At 34.6% G+C, this 16,693-nt stretch overlaps 1 protein-coding gene across 1 annotated transcript in view; it reads left to right on the top strand.

The window, feature by feature from the left end:
• Window positions 1-16,693, top strand: part of NBN (nibrin) — a 36,749-nt gene that overhangs the window by 13,020 nt on the left and 7,036 nt on the right. Inside the window, exons 6-15 of the mRNA XM_029283741.1 lie at window positions 197-314; window positions 2,129-2,319; window positions 3,065-3,162; window positions 5,051-5,201; window positions 5,967-6,227; window positions 6,544-7,003; window positions 8,346-8,414; window positions 9,173-9,325; window positions 11,162-11,275; window positions 13,227-13,276. Coding sequence (XP_029139574.1) covers window positions 197-314; window positions 2,129-2,319; window positions 3,065-3,162; window positions 5,051-5,201; window positions 5,967-6,227; window positions 6,544-7,003; window positions 8,346-8,414; window positions 9,173-9,325; window positions 11,162-11,275; window positions 13,227-13,276 — 1,665 coding nt within the window. The remainder of the gene's footprint in view (window positions 1-196; window positions 315-2,128; window positions 2,320-3,064; window positions 3,163-5,050; window positions 5,202-5,966; window positions 6,228-6,543; window positions 7,004-8,345; window positions 8,415-9,172; window positions 9,326-11,161; window positions 11,276-13,226; window positions 13,277-16,693) is intronic.

Raw genomic sequence — 16,693 nt, 5'->3', positions numbered from 1 at the left:
CCCCGCGGCCTCCCGGACGGCCCGCCGCCGCCTATCCGACCGCGCCGCCGCCGCCTACCTGACCGCGCCACCGCCGGTTAGAAATTTTTTTTTCTTTTGTTTTGTCCTCTAAAAACGATGTGCGTCTTATGGTCAGGTGCGTCTTATGGTGCGAAAAATACGGTACATTTTTTATAACAGTGTCCTCTGTTTTTAGATTTTTTCCACGAGTTGATGAACCAAGTATTGAGAATGAAAATATAGATCTTACCAAGTATCCTAGAAGAAGAACTATTTTCAGAGGAAAATCTTTTATGTTTCTAACGGCAAAACAGGTAAATGGCTTGCTATTCAAAGCCTTATCTAGCCCAAAGGGCTAAGTGGGGATGGAATTGATTCATACATGGATGAAAGACCACCAGAAATCCAATGATACTGTAGGCTAGAGTGAGAAGCTGAAAAGCATGTCAGAGAAGGCAGTTGCAATGTGAAGGGTGCCAAAGGACAAGTTGATGGGGTCTTTAGTTTTAATCAAAGCCTGATAAAGAATTAAAGATATTCTTATGACAGGAGTTCTGTTAGATCAGGGTGTTCACCCTGGTAACTTTAAGACTTGTGGACTTCAACTCCCAGCTATGCTGGTTGGGGAATTCTGGGATTGAAATCCACAGGTCTTAAAGTGCCAAGGTTAAATTCATGATATATTGATATATTGTGCCCCTCTGTTGAATTTGTTATTTGAGAAAACAAAGTAGTATAGCATGTATTAGATTTTCAGTGAGATTATTGTACTGATTTAATTGAAAACAATATCCCTGCTCCGCAATAGGAGGAGGAAGAAACAAAAATTTATGGGGATCTATCCCTTAATCTTCTTGCCCATGTGCAAAAATATCAAATAAGACCTCTAGTTAAAAAAAGAATGACTCTCTTCATGTGAATGATGAGTGGAACTACATCTTAGTGTAGGTTGAATGAATGTGGTAGAGTGCTTATGTGATTACACCCAAGAACTCTTCACATAGAGATGTCCACTCATTCACGTACATTCCCCCGGCTGATGTTTTGTTTGGGTTTTGAAGAGATAGAATCAGCTTAGGCACGATCATGTGAATGGACCAGAAATTATTTCAATAGATCTGATGCATATGTTCAAAAATTAGATAGGTAACCTTAACCAAAGCATATAATATTAAAATTTTATAGAAATCTAATTTTAGTTTGTGGTCATTATAAAGGCAGGAAACAAATCTGATTCCTTAGTAGATATTTGCATATATGTGCCATGTATGATCTAAGAGGAAAGGTTTTTAAATTTCTTAGAATTCTGTCTTTGACTTTCAATCAGATATTTGCTTTGGTTTATTTAAAGTTACCTGTTGAGTTTAACTCATTAATCAAAGGCAAACGAACATGCAGTTTTTAAGGGTCCAGTAAAAAAAAAAAAACTACCTGAAAGGAAACAAAGATTCAAGACTTGTTCTTATGCTTATGACTTTAAAAGAAATTGAAAATGGCATGTATACCTTCTCTCTTATGTTGCCTACTCATATTATTTTATGTATACATCACTCAATTATTAGAGTGTATTAGCTCCCTATTTATTAGCTATCTAGATATCAATTTTAAGAAGGTATCATTATAGACAGAACAAAATAATATATCACAACTGCACCCAACATTTCTGTTGCTAAGCGAGAGAGTTTTTAAGTGAAATTTGTTCCATTTTACAACCTTTCCTGTCACAGTTGTTAAATGAATCAATGCGGTTATTAAGTGAATCTGGCTTCCCCCATTGTCTTGCTTATCAGAAGGTTGCAAATGATGATCACATGACTTCAGGACACTGCAGCTGTCATAAACATGAGCCAGTTGCCATGCATCCAAATTTTGATCATATGACCCTGGGGAGGCTACAGTAGTAAGTGTGAAAAACAAGTCCTTTTTTTCAGTGCCATTGTAACTTCGTATGTTCACTAGATGAATGGCCATAAATCAAGCACTACCTGTACTTAACATTTGTTTATTGCAGTTAAGAGAGGCCTCTTTTTGTTGTTCTAATGTTTAATTTTTGAAATGACCAGTATATTTATAATTAAAAATTACATATTAAAACCAGCTCAGTTCTTTAAATTTAATTTCATTCCAGCATGCAAAATTGAATTCAGCAATTAAGCTTGGAGGAGGAGAGGCAAAACTGTTGACTGACAAAACAGAAGATGCTGCTGCTTTAATAACATCTAACACTTGTGTCATTGAAGTAGGATCTACAAACTCCCAACCATCAGTTTCTACTTTGGACAAAAAATGGATTGATAACATCACAGCTGCCTTGCAAAGGTGTGGCTTATGTTTATGATTCAGACAGAATTGCTGAATCATCAACATTTGAGATATGGTTCAAAATTAAAAATGTAAAAGAGATATTTGTCTTATACCATAGTTTATTATCTTGTGCAAGAAAGTACTATTGGAATTTGATTTAAGAGTTTTTTCATTTCATCACACAATTTGCCCCAAGGATTCTAGTTTAGCTTATGCTGTATTTAGCAGGATTTTTAAAAGTTTTTTGCTAGGTAACCCACTGTCAGTTGTATAGTGAAATGTATTTTTACAGAATAAAATTTTGAAATATTTTAAAATAAACTTTCAAGATCACGCATATATTGACATTCTAAGGTTCCATATAACATACTAAGGTTCCTGTAGCCTCCAGAATCTTCTGAAAATATGTGTTCATTTACTATCAAGGCTTTGGATATAACTCCAATGAGAAATAGTAAAAAAAATTCAGTTGATTGATTAAAGGGTTACCCAATTACAAAAAATCATTTTAATTTTTTACATGAGAACCCTTAGGTTTTAAAACTCGCACAGTTATAGATTGTAGACTTAAAACTATACATTAAAATGAATTGATCACTGATACTTCAAGAAAGCATTTTAAAGAGTAGGGGAAGATCTAGCAACCTACTTCAATGTTTTTGTGCTACTCTGAATTCTGTGTAAAAGTCTGTTTTTAAATATTTTTCTAGATATTTTTAGATGAATGATACTTTTTGATAACACATTTTATTTCTGTTAGGAAAAACTACAGAACAATTTTAGAAGCAGAAATCGGTTTAGCAGTTATTTTTGCATCTACAGAAAAATACTGTAACCCTCAAATTTCATCCAGTGGAGGTAACAAAAATACTTTTTTCACTTTGTTTTATTTTTTCTAATTAGTCTTTTATTTAATTGATATTTAGTGAATAGCACTTAGATGGTTGTTTACCTGTTTTACTAAATTGAAGCTTGGATTTATTTTTAATGAATGTACAGTATGAAAGTAATTTTCCTCTCCCCCCCCCAAATATTGTTGCCTTTCTCTCTTCTAATTTTTTTTTTCATGAATTTACTCAACAAACAATACCTTAACAAACCATGCTTATTCCAATTTATAAAAACAATAGTGGTGAACCCAATCATTTCATGCATTTGCATTTTATTTCTAGAATGTAACCAGGTAGTCCTTATTTCTGTGTTTATGCATTGTGTAACCCCCTCCAATTACTTATGAGAGAGTACACTGAAATTCACTACATATAGCAAAAAGTGAGTTGTAAATTACCAAAACCCATCAGCACTGACTAACCTCAGAGAAGATTTCTGAAATAATTTCTAATTTCCTTCCATATAGGCAGGAAATCTTTTTGTTGAGTGTTAGATGTAACTCAAACTTTTTTCAAAAACTCAGGATGCTCAGCAACAGTTATAATCTCATCAATACATTAAAGTCATTTGAGCAAAAAAGAAAAAAAATCATATACAATTTCATTTTTTATACAGTAAAAGTAATTTTTTTCTTTTTTTTCTTTTCATAAAATATTTCAGAAGATGGAAAAATGTTAAAAGTTGACATTACAAAGAATGTTTTAATGAATAGTTTCCTAATAAAAGATATTGATGAATGAAGCCTGTTAGCTTAAGATTTAATTCCAGTTCAGATAGATTTATATAACAGCAGACATGATCCGCCATTCCTACTACTCATGTTATCATCTCAGTAGTTCTGTAAGTTTGATTAGATAGCTTGGAAGAATCAAAGATATTGTAATTCAATATATTTTATGAACAAATGGTGTTATGAATGTAGATCTTCATGTGGAATGCTAGCAAATAACGCTGTCATTGTAAATTTGCATTTTGAAGTTTATAATTTTCCTCTTTTTTTCCAAAATATGTTTCTTTTTCTTCTATTTTTTTTGCATGAAAAAATGCAAAATAAGTGTGTGTCTTTTGATTGGCAGCACTAAGCAGTGCTCATCTTTTGAAACACCATTTAGTCCAACGCAAACTTTCACATTTACTGTGAGTCCATTATTTGCCTGTGATTAAGGTCACAAAACCATGATATCTGAATACTTCGTAGTATTACTATTAGCTGTTAAGTTGTACTGATGCAGTTTCAGTACTAAACCAGATATAAAGGTTGCTGTGATTTACAATAATAATAGTGGACTTTATTGTTGATGTTTTATGTTGGGAACTGCCATGAGGTTGTGGGTTGCAAATATAAATATAATTTGTTAGATTTATAATTTACCTTTCCTTTAGGAATTCAAGACAGCATAAATAGTGCTTTTTCCTTTCATTTTAACTCATATCAGCAACCCTGTGATCTGGGTTTAGTTGAAGAAAGCGACTGGCACAAAATTATGGGGAAAGGCTGAACTTTAATCATGACCACTAACTAAACAGTGATTATTGTTAATTGTATATCAGCACCAACATTAGGATTTTTAGTTGGTGGGTAGTGTTTATTTGTTAGAACACAATTCTTCAGTAATAAGAGCAGATCAGAAAAACTAGATTGGAGATTTAAATACTCAAGTCTTACTGAAGTCAAGTTTAAAAAAGTTATGGCTTGGTTAATTTAAAGCCGGCAATATGAGCATGTAGTTTCTTGGATTTCTGGCATATGATTTGATTGAAGAATACCTGAAAGCTTGATGCTAATAATATTGTATCATTAGCAGCATTAAAATAGTTTTATTTGAATATTTTTATCTTCATATCTAAATTGCAGATATAAAAACTGCTACCATAGCATCCCGTGTCTCTGAACAAAGTCAGTCTCAGATTGTGGCAGTGGAGGAAACAACAATGGCTTCCAACCAAGAGGACAGCAATGCATATGTAGCTGACACAGAAATGGATGAAGTGATGGACACATTACTGTAAATGATCATTCAGAATTTTTTTGGGTTGCTGCTAAACTATAATTTCTTATCTTCTTAATTGCTGAAACTAGGGGCAACTCATATAATGTGTGGTTTAGTGTAGTGTAGAAACTTCTGTAATTTCAAATGATTGTTTTAAAAATTAAGCTGCATGTTGAAGAGAATCTAGTTGTGTGGTTCATTCAACTCAGAGTCACTTGGCTGAGATGGACAGATATAGAAAATGAGTAAATAAATAATCAGTTAATTGTGGATGGACATCTAAGTATGCATGTTTAGGAATTGGTTGTTGAAATTAGTTATTTGCAGCAAACAAGACTTTTTTTTTTTACAAAATAGCAATCTACACTTAGTATGTCAACATTAATTGCAATGGAATATTAATTGGATTATATTTAAATACATGTATTTTCCTCTGTATTTTTATATAGCCTTTACACTCCAGGCAATTAATTTTTTTTAATTGTTTCGACATATCCCATTTTCTTTGAAATAGCATGCAAACATACAGAAATAATAGCATTTTTATCATATTAGATAATAGGAAAAGATTAAATCGTTGAGTGTCAGTAAGGAGGCAAACTTTGATAGGGATAAAACTTTAAAATATCACACCGTTTTGTATTATGTTAACATTTTCTTAAGATGTCAAGACAATTTAGAATTCTGCAGTTATTTCCAGGTCTTCACGGATTATAGTTCAAGGAGTGTGTTTATCTCAGTTTTGATTCATATTTTTTCTAATCTGTTTCATTTTTACAGTATTGAATTATCACAAGAGAAAACAAAGACAGAACCGCCTGTCATCCAGTCACAGGATATTATTGTTAGGGAGACTCCAGAAGGAACAAGCAGTGTAAACAGAGGAAAAATCCTGCCCGAGCTGAAGAAGACACACGGAGCTGACTTCACCAGTCTAGCATGCTTATCTTCTGAAATTTCAAGTCACAGCAGGAACAGAGAGAAAGATTCACAGCAACTCGGTTCAATTAAAAATTACTTTCAGGCCACTGCTAAAAAAAGGTACATTAATTCTTTTTCTGATTTGTCTTAAGGGTTAAAAAAAATAAGCTCTCTTTCTTAACCTTTATTTTTATGTTAGCTAACTTAGTTCCTAAGGTCTTAAGGGGAGCACTTATTTGATATTTATTCTGATAGTGATTATTACAGAGTGATGTGGGCTTGGTAAAATTTACAATTGGTCTTGCTTATAAAATATAAATACTTCCTTGTTGAAATATCCATAGGTCCTCCAACTGTACCTGTTCAATTACCTATTGTTGACTAGAAAGGTATTTCAAAGTAAGATCAACTCTCAGTCTCTTTTTTCTACTTTAAGAGAAAGGAATGAGGATGTAGAAACACCATTATCAAAGCATGCAAAGATGGAGAAGAAGTCGTCACAGGTTTCCCATCAAACATCATCTGTACCTTTTTTGCTAAGGGAAAATAATATGGATTCTCAGAAAGGACAGTGTGCAGCAACACAAGGAGTGAGTGACTCAAACATGGACTCAAGAAAATCTTTAATAGTGGAAAATAACAAGTTAAAGCAAACAGGAATGGAAAGTATTCCTGTTGAAACGCCTGCATCAAAGAAGAGAAAAAAAATAGAAGACTTTGTTGAAGATGAAGCTTCGTTAGAACTTGTATTTGCAAGCCAAGAGTTGGACCCAGAAGAGAATATAGGAGATCAGGATGAGCAAAACACTCAGAATGCAAAGAAAAAAGTAAAACTGGATCTTAAAGAAAGCAGTTTAAGAAACAAAGAAACAAAAATAGAAGCCACTGGATTTTTGGTGAGACCTGCTTTTCCTCATGGGATCTATCCACATACCGTGTTTTCCCCAAAATAAGACCCAACCGGAAAAAAAGCCCTAGCCTGATTTTTCAGGACACTTGTAATATAAGCCCCACACCAAAAATAAGCCCCAGTTAAGATAGTCAGCCAGACGGATGCACTTAGTACTGTATTTCCCAAATATGAGCCCTAACTGGAAAATAAGCCCTAATGGGTCTTGGAGCAAAAATTAATATAAGACCTGGTCTTATTTTTGAGGAAAGACAGGTATTAGATCCTTAAATTGCAGACACGCTATTAATCAGTTAGCATTTATACAATTTCCTTTTACTTTTCATATATCTATTCTTACATATATAACACTAATTTTGTTAAGCTGCTGATTTACTGTTTCCACAATGTAATTAGCAATTACAGATATGAAATCCGGGAAAGCACACAAATGCACATACACAAAATATCACATTGTAGTAATCTTGAATAAATCTAAGCATCTTAATTCACAGTAATACAGTCGAGTGCAATATTTCAAGCATTTTTCTTGAATTCATGAACTTAAGTGTCAGCTGCTTTGTGATTATTATTTTTCAATAGAATAATTCAAGATTGTGGAACCTCATGAGATTATTGATGGTCAAAATAGGGGAAGCTTTAGAAGGGTTTGAATGCATTCATGGACTGTACTAATGGCATCAATGATTATACTTGAATTGTTTCTACTAATGGCATCAGTGAATCCTGGGTTAGTAAAGGAGGATGCTGTTGCACTCTGAGTCTGCTAGTGGGTTTAATAAAAGCAAATGCCTGTTTATTATAAGAAAAGAGTTGGGGATATATCTGCAGGGCCTGAATAAGCATGACTCTTCCGAAATTTATGATATAGTTGCAACTGCAGCAACTTTAAATTAGGTTGCTAATGAATAAAAGCTAACTTTTTTATATTATCCTTTAATAATACAAAAATACCTTGTCTGTAAAATGAAGAACTAGGAACTCCAAAAAGGGGGGGAGGGAGGAGGGAGAATGGTGGTTGTACATGAGCTACATGAAAGGAATTCTCTTCGGAAGCAGGATAGGGTGATGACTCGCACATTGGAGAAGGGCTGGGGAAACCCAGGTTAAGTTACATCCATTGTCAGTTGTACAAAATCACTGCTATTATCCAGTTACTTTTAGCTCAACTTACCCATAGGATTAGGTGTGGACAAAATGGAGGAGGGAGTACTATTTATACTGCCTTGAGCTTTTGATGGTAAGGTGGGATATAAACCTAATTGATAATCATAGGACTAACACAGATTTTGTACAAATATATACAAATATATCTTTCTGTTGAACAGGAAAAAAATGAGGAATCCCTTCCAGCAGAAAACCAGAAAGAAGAAATCAAAAAAGAACAACCAGAACCTGTAAGAAGTGACTCAGATCTAAGGAATATATTCATGTTTATCTCAAGCTTAACAGGGCTATTGGGAGGATAAAATGGCAGAGCTGTGTATGGTGCCTTAAGCTTTGGAGGAAGGTGGGATGTAAATACAAGAAATAAGTTTAGTAAAAGGTGAATAAAGAAGGAAAAATATTTTTAAATTAAAAAATGCTTAAAGTGTTAAGCAAAGCTTTTTAAATAACCGTTTCTTACCCAAAACAATATTGGGGGTAGTGTTAAGAAAATATGTCATGTGCTTTCTGCCTCTTTTCTTCTTTCTTGCTATTAACTGAGAGCAAACCCCATTCTTTACTGGCAATTGATGATGTTTCCTAGTTTGGGTAATGAAAGCTTAGCATCAAGGACCCCTCATTTCTACTCTGAGCTACAAATATTCTCCTTTTTTGGCTCTTGCTATTATTTGTCAGGCAATCAAACTAATTACTCCATTTTAGAATTAGAAGTATAGAAGGAGATCCATTTTATTTTATTTTTTTATAAGGACTGTTGGGAGATTTATAAAGAGAATGTCTGTTACAAAATGTTGAGACTATTAGATCAGAGGTGGCTAATTTTTCATGGTGAAATGGATTTAATTACAAAATTTGGGGAAGTATTGATTCAGGATATAATCCCCAGAGTGGGAGGAGGGCATATTTTTGGTAATCTTATTAATAATAGAGTTTAGAGTGCCTATACACTCTAGTGCCTAACTGCTCTTCCTTTCTCTCCCTAAATAAGAGTACAGATAAATGTGGAGATGATTCAAGTTATCTACCTGGTAAACGTTTGCTAATGGAATTCAGATCATTGGTTGTTACTCAACCAAGGAAAACCAGTTGTCCAGCAAATTCAGACTACAGGCATCTGAACAACTTTAAAAAATTTAAAAAGGTTTGTATAATGTAACAAGGGAGCCTTGTTCAGAATATTAAATTTTAAGGATATTTGTTTAAACTTGTTTTATTCCTCTTTTGATTTTGTATATGTACAATTAGTAACTTTTACGAAGTATTTCTCTTTTGCATTTTCTGAAGGTTTCCATATGTAAAAGCATTTTGAGAGGTTACTGTAGGTACTGCTGACATATACAGGAGCTTTAGTGAAAAAAATAATATAAAAATTGATGTTTGTTTCCTTTATTTCATAAACATAATAGTCCAATATGTGTGTCAGTGTGAAAAAGAAATCTTCCCCAAATTCAGTTAGTTCAATTAAAAGATATGTTGTCATTAGAAAATCAAGTCTGAAATGATTCAAGCTAGAACTATATTAATCCCACAAACTTTTGCTTTCCTCATCACAGTGAAGTTCTTACCATAACAATTGCAGAGGCCTCACTCAAAGAAATTTCAGAAGTTTTCTGATTAAAAAAAGGCATTGTATTGCCTACAGTGCAGAACAGGTTTTGGGACTCAGTTGATCTATTGTCAGAGACACAGTCCTAGGATGAACAAAACTTGGAACAATAATAGAAGGATGGTTTTGTCCAGATTACTTCAAGAGCACGGCATAAAGTCATTCCAGAAGTCATTAAAAAAAAACCCAAACATCCAGAAATTTTCTGGTCTCTGTTGCCTTGATTAAAATCTAACTCCACCACCCAAAAAATATGAGTAAAAATGGGATTTATAGGAAATTATCAAGGTGGAAACCCACTGTTCACTAAGAAAATTGCCAAAGAACATTTTGATAGCTGTCAGGATGACTAGATAATTTGTTCTAAAAGAATAACTTTGGGGTCCTAGATGAAGGGTGTTATATCTGGCAGAAACAAAGCGCTGCCTGCTACAGCAAGAACCTAATATAGGTAGTCCTTGACTTACAGCCATTTGTTTAGTGGTTATACAAAGTTACAACAGCACTGAAAAAATGGATTTATGACCATTTTTCACACTTATGACCGTTGCAGCATCCCCATGGTCATATGATCAAAATTTGGATGCTTGGCAACAGGTTTGTATTTATGACAGTTGCAGTGTCCCAGAGTCACTATTTAACTTTTGCGACCTTCTGACAAGCAAAGTCAATGGGGAAGCCAGATTCACTTAACAACAATGATACTAACTTAGCAACTACAGTGATTCACTTAACAACTGTGTCAGGTAAGGTTGTAAAATGGGTCAAAATTCACTTAACAATCATCATGCTTAGCAACAGAAATTTGGGGCTTAATTGTGGCTATAAGTCAAGGACTACCTATACTATCTGTCACACTTGGAACTTTTTCTGATGCAGGAAGTGTTTGTGATATGTGGGAATCCTGGCTTAGAAAACTTTCCTGACTCAAAACCTGGATGATTTACCATAACAAAAAAAAGAGTCTTACTGGAGAGTATTAGGCTGAAGCTGAAATACAAGTGAGTCATTCGGCAAGACAGTGATCCCAAAATGACAAGCTGGTCTACAAATGTTTTCGAAAGTTCAGTCCAGGCCTTAATCTCATAGAAATTTGTGGAAGAGCCAGGAGTTAAGCAATTCATACTAGAAAACCTTGAAATATTATTGCTTGAAACAATTCAGCATGGAATAATGGTCCCAAATTCCTACATGAGGTCTGATGGGGTGATTACTTTTTCATCCTGGCATATGTTGTATTGAATTATTTTATTTATGAAATAAATGAAGCAAGGACCAAAATTGCATTTATTTTCTTCTGCTTTTGCAACCATTGGCAGTAATTAATATTTCTGTTCACAGTGATATGTTTTGTTTTGTTTTTTGGGACAGATAGTTTATCCTGGGGCAGGGAGGCTTCCAAATATTATTGGAGGATCAGATCTGATAGCTCATCATGCTAGAAGAAACCCTGACATGGAAGATTGGTTGAGACAAGAAATGGAGGTAAGAAATACAAACATTTGTTCTATAAGCACAAACATTTTTAATAGCTAAAAACAAATATTAATAATAATTTATGCTGCTTGTCTTGCAAATGATTGTGGGAAGGTCAAAACAGTCAAAGAAATTACAATAAAATCAATAAAGATAAAAGATGGCAAGCATAATACCGTACTATTTTTGTACAATATTTTACAATATAATAATTTTCTATTTTTAACTTTATCATATTTACCATTTCTTTTGTTGTTATACAATCTGAACTTGCTTTTTTCTGCATATATTTTTAGTTTATCAATTTTAAAATTACCCTCTAAACAATTATTTGAATATTGTGAACATTCTGTTGCAAATTTTGACTTGATCTGTGTTTATCTTTTCCTTTATATTTAAGAAATTAGTAGTTTCTTTATCTAATTTTCAGCAAGTCATATTTTGTTGAATGCAGCTTACTTAAATGCAGAGACGACAGGCTATATATTTTGTGCTTATTGTTTCCATATTTTTTTAAAATCTTAGATTTAATTTAAAGTTCACTATTATAAAGACAAAACGTACTTAGTTGTTACTTTTAGTACCTTGAGCTGTGGTGGCGCAGTGGTTAGAATGCAGTGTTAAAAGAAAAATCTTCATCAGGATCCAGTCCAAGCCGGGAATAAACAAAATGGAGACTGCTTTAGAAAGAAAGTTGTAGTTTTTTGAAGAGCAGAACCATAAGACATGAGGGTCTGGAGCAGCTGACCACATGTTGCTGGGAGTGGTGGGTTTTTCTACCTTCTTGGGCTTTTGAGGTTGTTTCTTGTTCCTGTGGCATGAACTTTGAACTGAGGTTCAGTGTGCTTTTCTGATATTCTAATGGTGGTGGGTTAATCCTATTACGTCCTAAAGGTCATACCCTGCTTCCCTGTGGCTGTGGCTGATGACTATGTCCTGTGTTGAATTTTTTTGGGTGAGGTGTTGTTGATTCTAGGGATCTTTTGTCTTTCTAATCCCATCATCTCCAAGCTTCCTGGCTCCAGCCTTTCTGAAAGGATTATCACATCTGCATTTCTACAGACCTGGTTTCTGCTGAGTTTCTGGCTGGGGGGAAGGAGACGTTTCTGCCTTTTTTAAAAGATCTTCTCTATTATTCCTTTGACACAATATAGTTCTATGTATTATATGTATGTGTATTTGTATGTATTTTGTAAGCCAAGAAAAATAGTAAGTGAATGCCTATAGTAAGATAGTATTTTAAATAAATCAGGATTCTCAGATAACATGTGCTCAGAAGCTAGACTAATTCTGGAGAATGCCTGATCTAGGTACGCTCAATGCTGTTTGATACAATGTTCTCTGAGAAGATAGCACACCTCAACCATATAGAAGATCCATGAATATGATTGATGTTTATGAGCATGATTCTTAGAGATATACTTGCTGTGATTAAAAGTTCTTAGGAACCCATTTTATTTATTTATTTGTTTATTATTAAATTTATATGCTATCCATGCTATCCAAAGCAACTCTGGACAGCTTGCAATGCAATAAAAACAAGTATAAACATAAGAACTATTAAAATTACAAGAACTAAATAACATTCTTTAAAAAAAAACATAGAATTTAGTTTTTTTATTTAATCTTTATCCTTTCTAAATGCAGCAGAACATTGAGTGCAATTATTAGAATATTTCATGTACACCACATACAAGAATGGCAGTGGGAATAGAAGAAGAGTTATTGTGAAAAATCAGAGGGAGCTGATATGTTCCTTCCCTGTGTCCCTCCCCATTCACTGGAATCCTCAGGAAAGGCTTGAAATTGCCCACATTTGCGGTAGGAAGGAAAGATTGTGAACAGAAATACCATTGTGGTTGTATAATATAGGATATTATTTATGAATGTCTCTATTTAAAATTGTTATTAAAAGATCCTTGTTACTCATTCTTAAAGAAACATTCTTTTTTTTTTCTAGGAGCAGAATTGCCAAACAAGAGAGGAGTCACTTGCAGATGATCTGTTCCGGTAAGGACCTTATTTTTAATAGTGAAGTCAGTGGCATTTTTCTTCTTAGCAGTTTAATGAAATGGCACATGACTGCTGTTTTTCTGTTCTGACAAACAAATAATGATCAGCATTATATAAGTAAGTTTGCATATGGAAACATATGCATAAAGTAGATCACAATCTACTACTTGATGAGATAGAAAAATGTGGGTTAGACAGCATCACCACCAGTTGGATCCGTAGCTGGCTGACCGGCCGTACTCAGCGTGTGGTCCTCAATGGAATGCATCTACATGGAGGGAAGTGAGTAGTGGGGTGCCCAGGGCTCTGTTCTGGGCCCAGATCAATGATTTGGATGAGGAAATAGATGGGGAACTCATCAAATTTGCAGATGACACTAAGCTGGCAGGAATAGCCAACAGTTCAGAAGACAGGCTTAAGATACAGGAAGATCTGGACAGACTTGAACACTATCTAATGCTATCTAACAAAATGAAATTCAATGGTGAAAAAAGTAAGGTTCTACATTTAGGCAAGAAAAATCAAATGTACAGGTATAGTTTAGGAGGTACGTTGCTCAATAGTAGTAACTGTGAGAGGTATCTCGGAGTCCTAGTGGACAATCACTTAAATATAAGGCCACACTTGAAATACTGCATCCAGTTTTGGTCACCACAATGTAAAAAAGATGTTGACACTCTAGAAAGAGTTCAGAAAAGAGCAAAAAAGAAGATTAGGGGACTGGAGACTAAAACATATAAGGAATGGTTACTGGAATTGGGTATGTCTAGTTTCATGAAGAGAAGGACGAGGGGTGACATGAAAGCAGTGTTCCAATATCTCAGAGGTTGCCACAAAGAAGAGGGAGTCAAACTATTCTCCAAAGCCCCTGAAGGCAGGACAAGAAGCAAAGGATGGAAACTAATCAAGAAGAGAAGCAACCTAGAACTAAGGAGAAACTTCCTGACAGTTAGAACAATTAACCAATGGAACAACCTGCCTCCAGAAGCTGTGAATGCTCCAACACTGGAAATTTTTAAGAAGAGACTGGACAGCCATTTGTCTGAAATGGTATAGGGTTTCTTGCCTGAGCAGGGGGTTGGACTAGATGACCTGAAAAGTCCCTTCCAACTTTATTATTATTATGATTATGATTATGAATAATATGTAAATAAATACACGACATATGTAGTGGTTTCTTCAAACCAAAGGTTTTTGGTCATGTATGTTTTTAGAAGGAAACTCTTGGGTTTTTTCCCCTACTGATTATTCCTTAATTTTTGTTACCCGTTTTGTTCTCCATTAAGTGAATTGGGGCTTTACACTTATATCACTATTCAAATGTCAGACGAGGGGATGCATGTGGTAAAGATAATTTCCTGTATGTCATTTGACTGGCTAGCTAAATAGGATTCCACACTATTCCCGAGTATTAAAGCAGTCGCTATAAATAGTTTTTTGTTCTGTTTGTAATTGTACATCTTCCTGGACAATGGGTGGAGACCTGTACTTTGGAAAGATAATGTTAAATTATGTTAAGTATTATGTTGAAATTATGAAGGATATAATATATGAAAATTGGAATCTCACACGTTAGATTCAGTGGAGAGGAAGGCTGTGGTTTAATGTTATGCGTTTTCATTGGCATCAGAATAGTTCAGTATTNGAACCATAAGACATGAGGGTCTGGAGCAGCTGACCACATGTTGCTGGGAGTGGTGGGTTTTTCTACCTTCTTGGGCTTTTGAGGTTGTTTCTTGTTCCTGTGGCATGAACTTTGAACTGAGGTTCAGTGTGCTTTTCTGATATTCTAATGGTGGTGGGTTAATCCTATTACGTCCTAAAGGTCATACCCTGCTTCCCTGGGGCTGTGGCTGATGACTATGTCCTGTGTTGAATTTTTTTGGGTGAGGTGTTGTTGATTCTAGGGATCTTTTGTCTTTCTAATCCCATCAGCTCCAAGCTTCCTGGCTCCAGCCTTTCTGAAAGGATTATCACATCTGCATTTCTACAGACCTGGTTTCTGCTGAGTTTCTGGCTGGGGGGAAGGAGACGTTTCTGCCTTTTTTAAAAGATCTTCTCTATTATTCCTTTGACACAATATAGTTCTATGTATTATATGTATGTGTATTTGTATGTATTTTGTAAGCCAAGAAAAATAGTAAGTGAATGCCTATAGTAAAATAGTATTTTAAATAAATCAGGAATCTCAGATAACATGTGCTCAGAAGCTAGACTAATTCTGGAGAATGCCTGATCTAGGTACGCTCAATGCTGTTTGATACAATGTTCTCTGAGAAGATAGCACACCTCAACCATATAGAAGATCCATGAATATGATTGATGTTTATGAGCATGATTCTTAGAGATATACTTGCTGTGATTAAAAGTTCTTAGGAACCCATTTTATTTATTTGTTTATTATTAAATTTATATGCTATCAATGCTATCCAAAGCAACTCTGGACAGCTTGCAATGCAATAAAAACAAGTATAAACATAAGAACTATTAAAATTACAAGAACTAAATAACATTCTTTAAAAAAAAAACATAGAATTTAGTTTTTTTATTTAATCTTTATCCTTTCTAAATGCAGCAGAACATTGAGTGCAATTATTAGAATATTTCATGTACACCACATACAAGAATGGCAGTGGGAATAGAAGAAGAGTTATTGTGAAAAATCAGAGGGAGCTGATATGTTCCTTCCCTGTGTCCCTCCCCATTCACTGGAATCCTCAGGAAAGGCTTGAAATTGCCCACATTTGCGGTAGGAAGGAAAGATTGTGAACAGAAATAGCATTGTGGTTGTATAATATAGGATATTATTTATGAATGTCTCTATTTAAAATTGTTATTAAAAGATCCTTGTTACTCATTCTTAAAGAAACATTCTTTTTTTTTTCTAGGAGCAGAATTGCCAAACAAGAGAGGAGTCACTTGCAGATGATCTGTTCCGGTAAGGACCTTATTTTTAATAGTGAAGTCAGTGGCATTTTTCTTCTTAGCAGTTTAATGAAATGGCACATGACTGCTGTTTTTCTGTTCTGACAAACAAATAATGATCAGCATTATATAAGTAAGTTTGCATATGGAAACACATGCATAAAGTAGATCACAATCTACTACTTGATGAGATAGAAAAATGTGGGTTAGAAATCATCACCACCAGTTGGATCCGTAGCTGGCTGACCGGCCGTACTCAGCGTGTGGTCCTCAATGGAATTGCATCTACATCAGTGGTTCTCAACCTTTTTAATGCCGTGACCCCATAATACAGTTCCCCATGTTGTGGTGACCCCGGGTGCCAGGGGCGTGGCCAAGTGGGTGTGGCTGACAAGTGGGCGTGGCCACCAAGTGGGCGTGGCCACCATGTTGTGGTGACCCCCAACCATAAAATTATTTTCATTGCTATTTCATAACTGTAATTTTGCT

This window comes from Protobothrops mucrosquamatus, unplaced genomic scaffold (assembly GCF_001527695.2).
Source record: "Protobothrops mucrosquamatus isolate PMUCROS unplaced genomic scaffold, P.Mucros_1.0 scaffold211, whole genome shotgun sequence".
In the NCBI taxonomy this organism is placed as follows: domain Eukaryota; kingdom Metazoa; phylum Chordata; class Lepidosauria; order Squamata; family Viperidae; genus Protobothrops; species Protobothrops mucrosquamatus.
The sequence above is the reverse complement of the archived record's forward strand: the minus strand, read 5'-3'. Positions and strand labels throughout refer to the sequence as shown.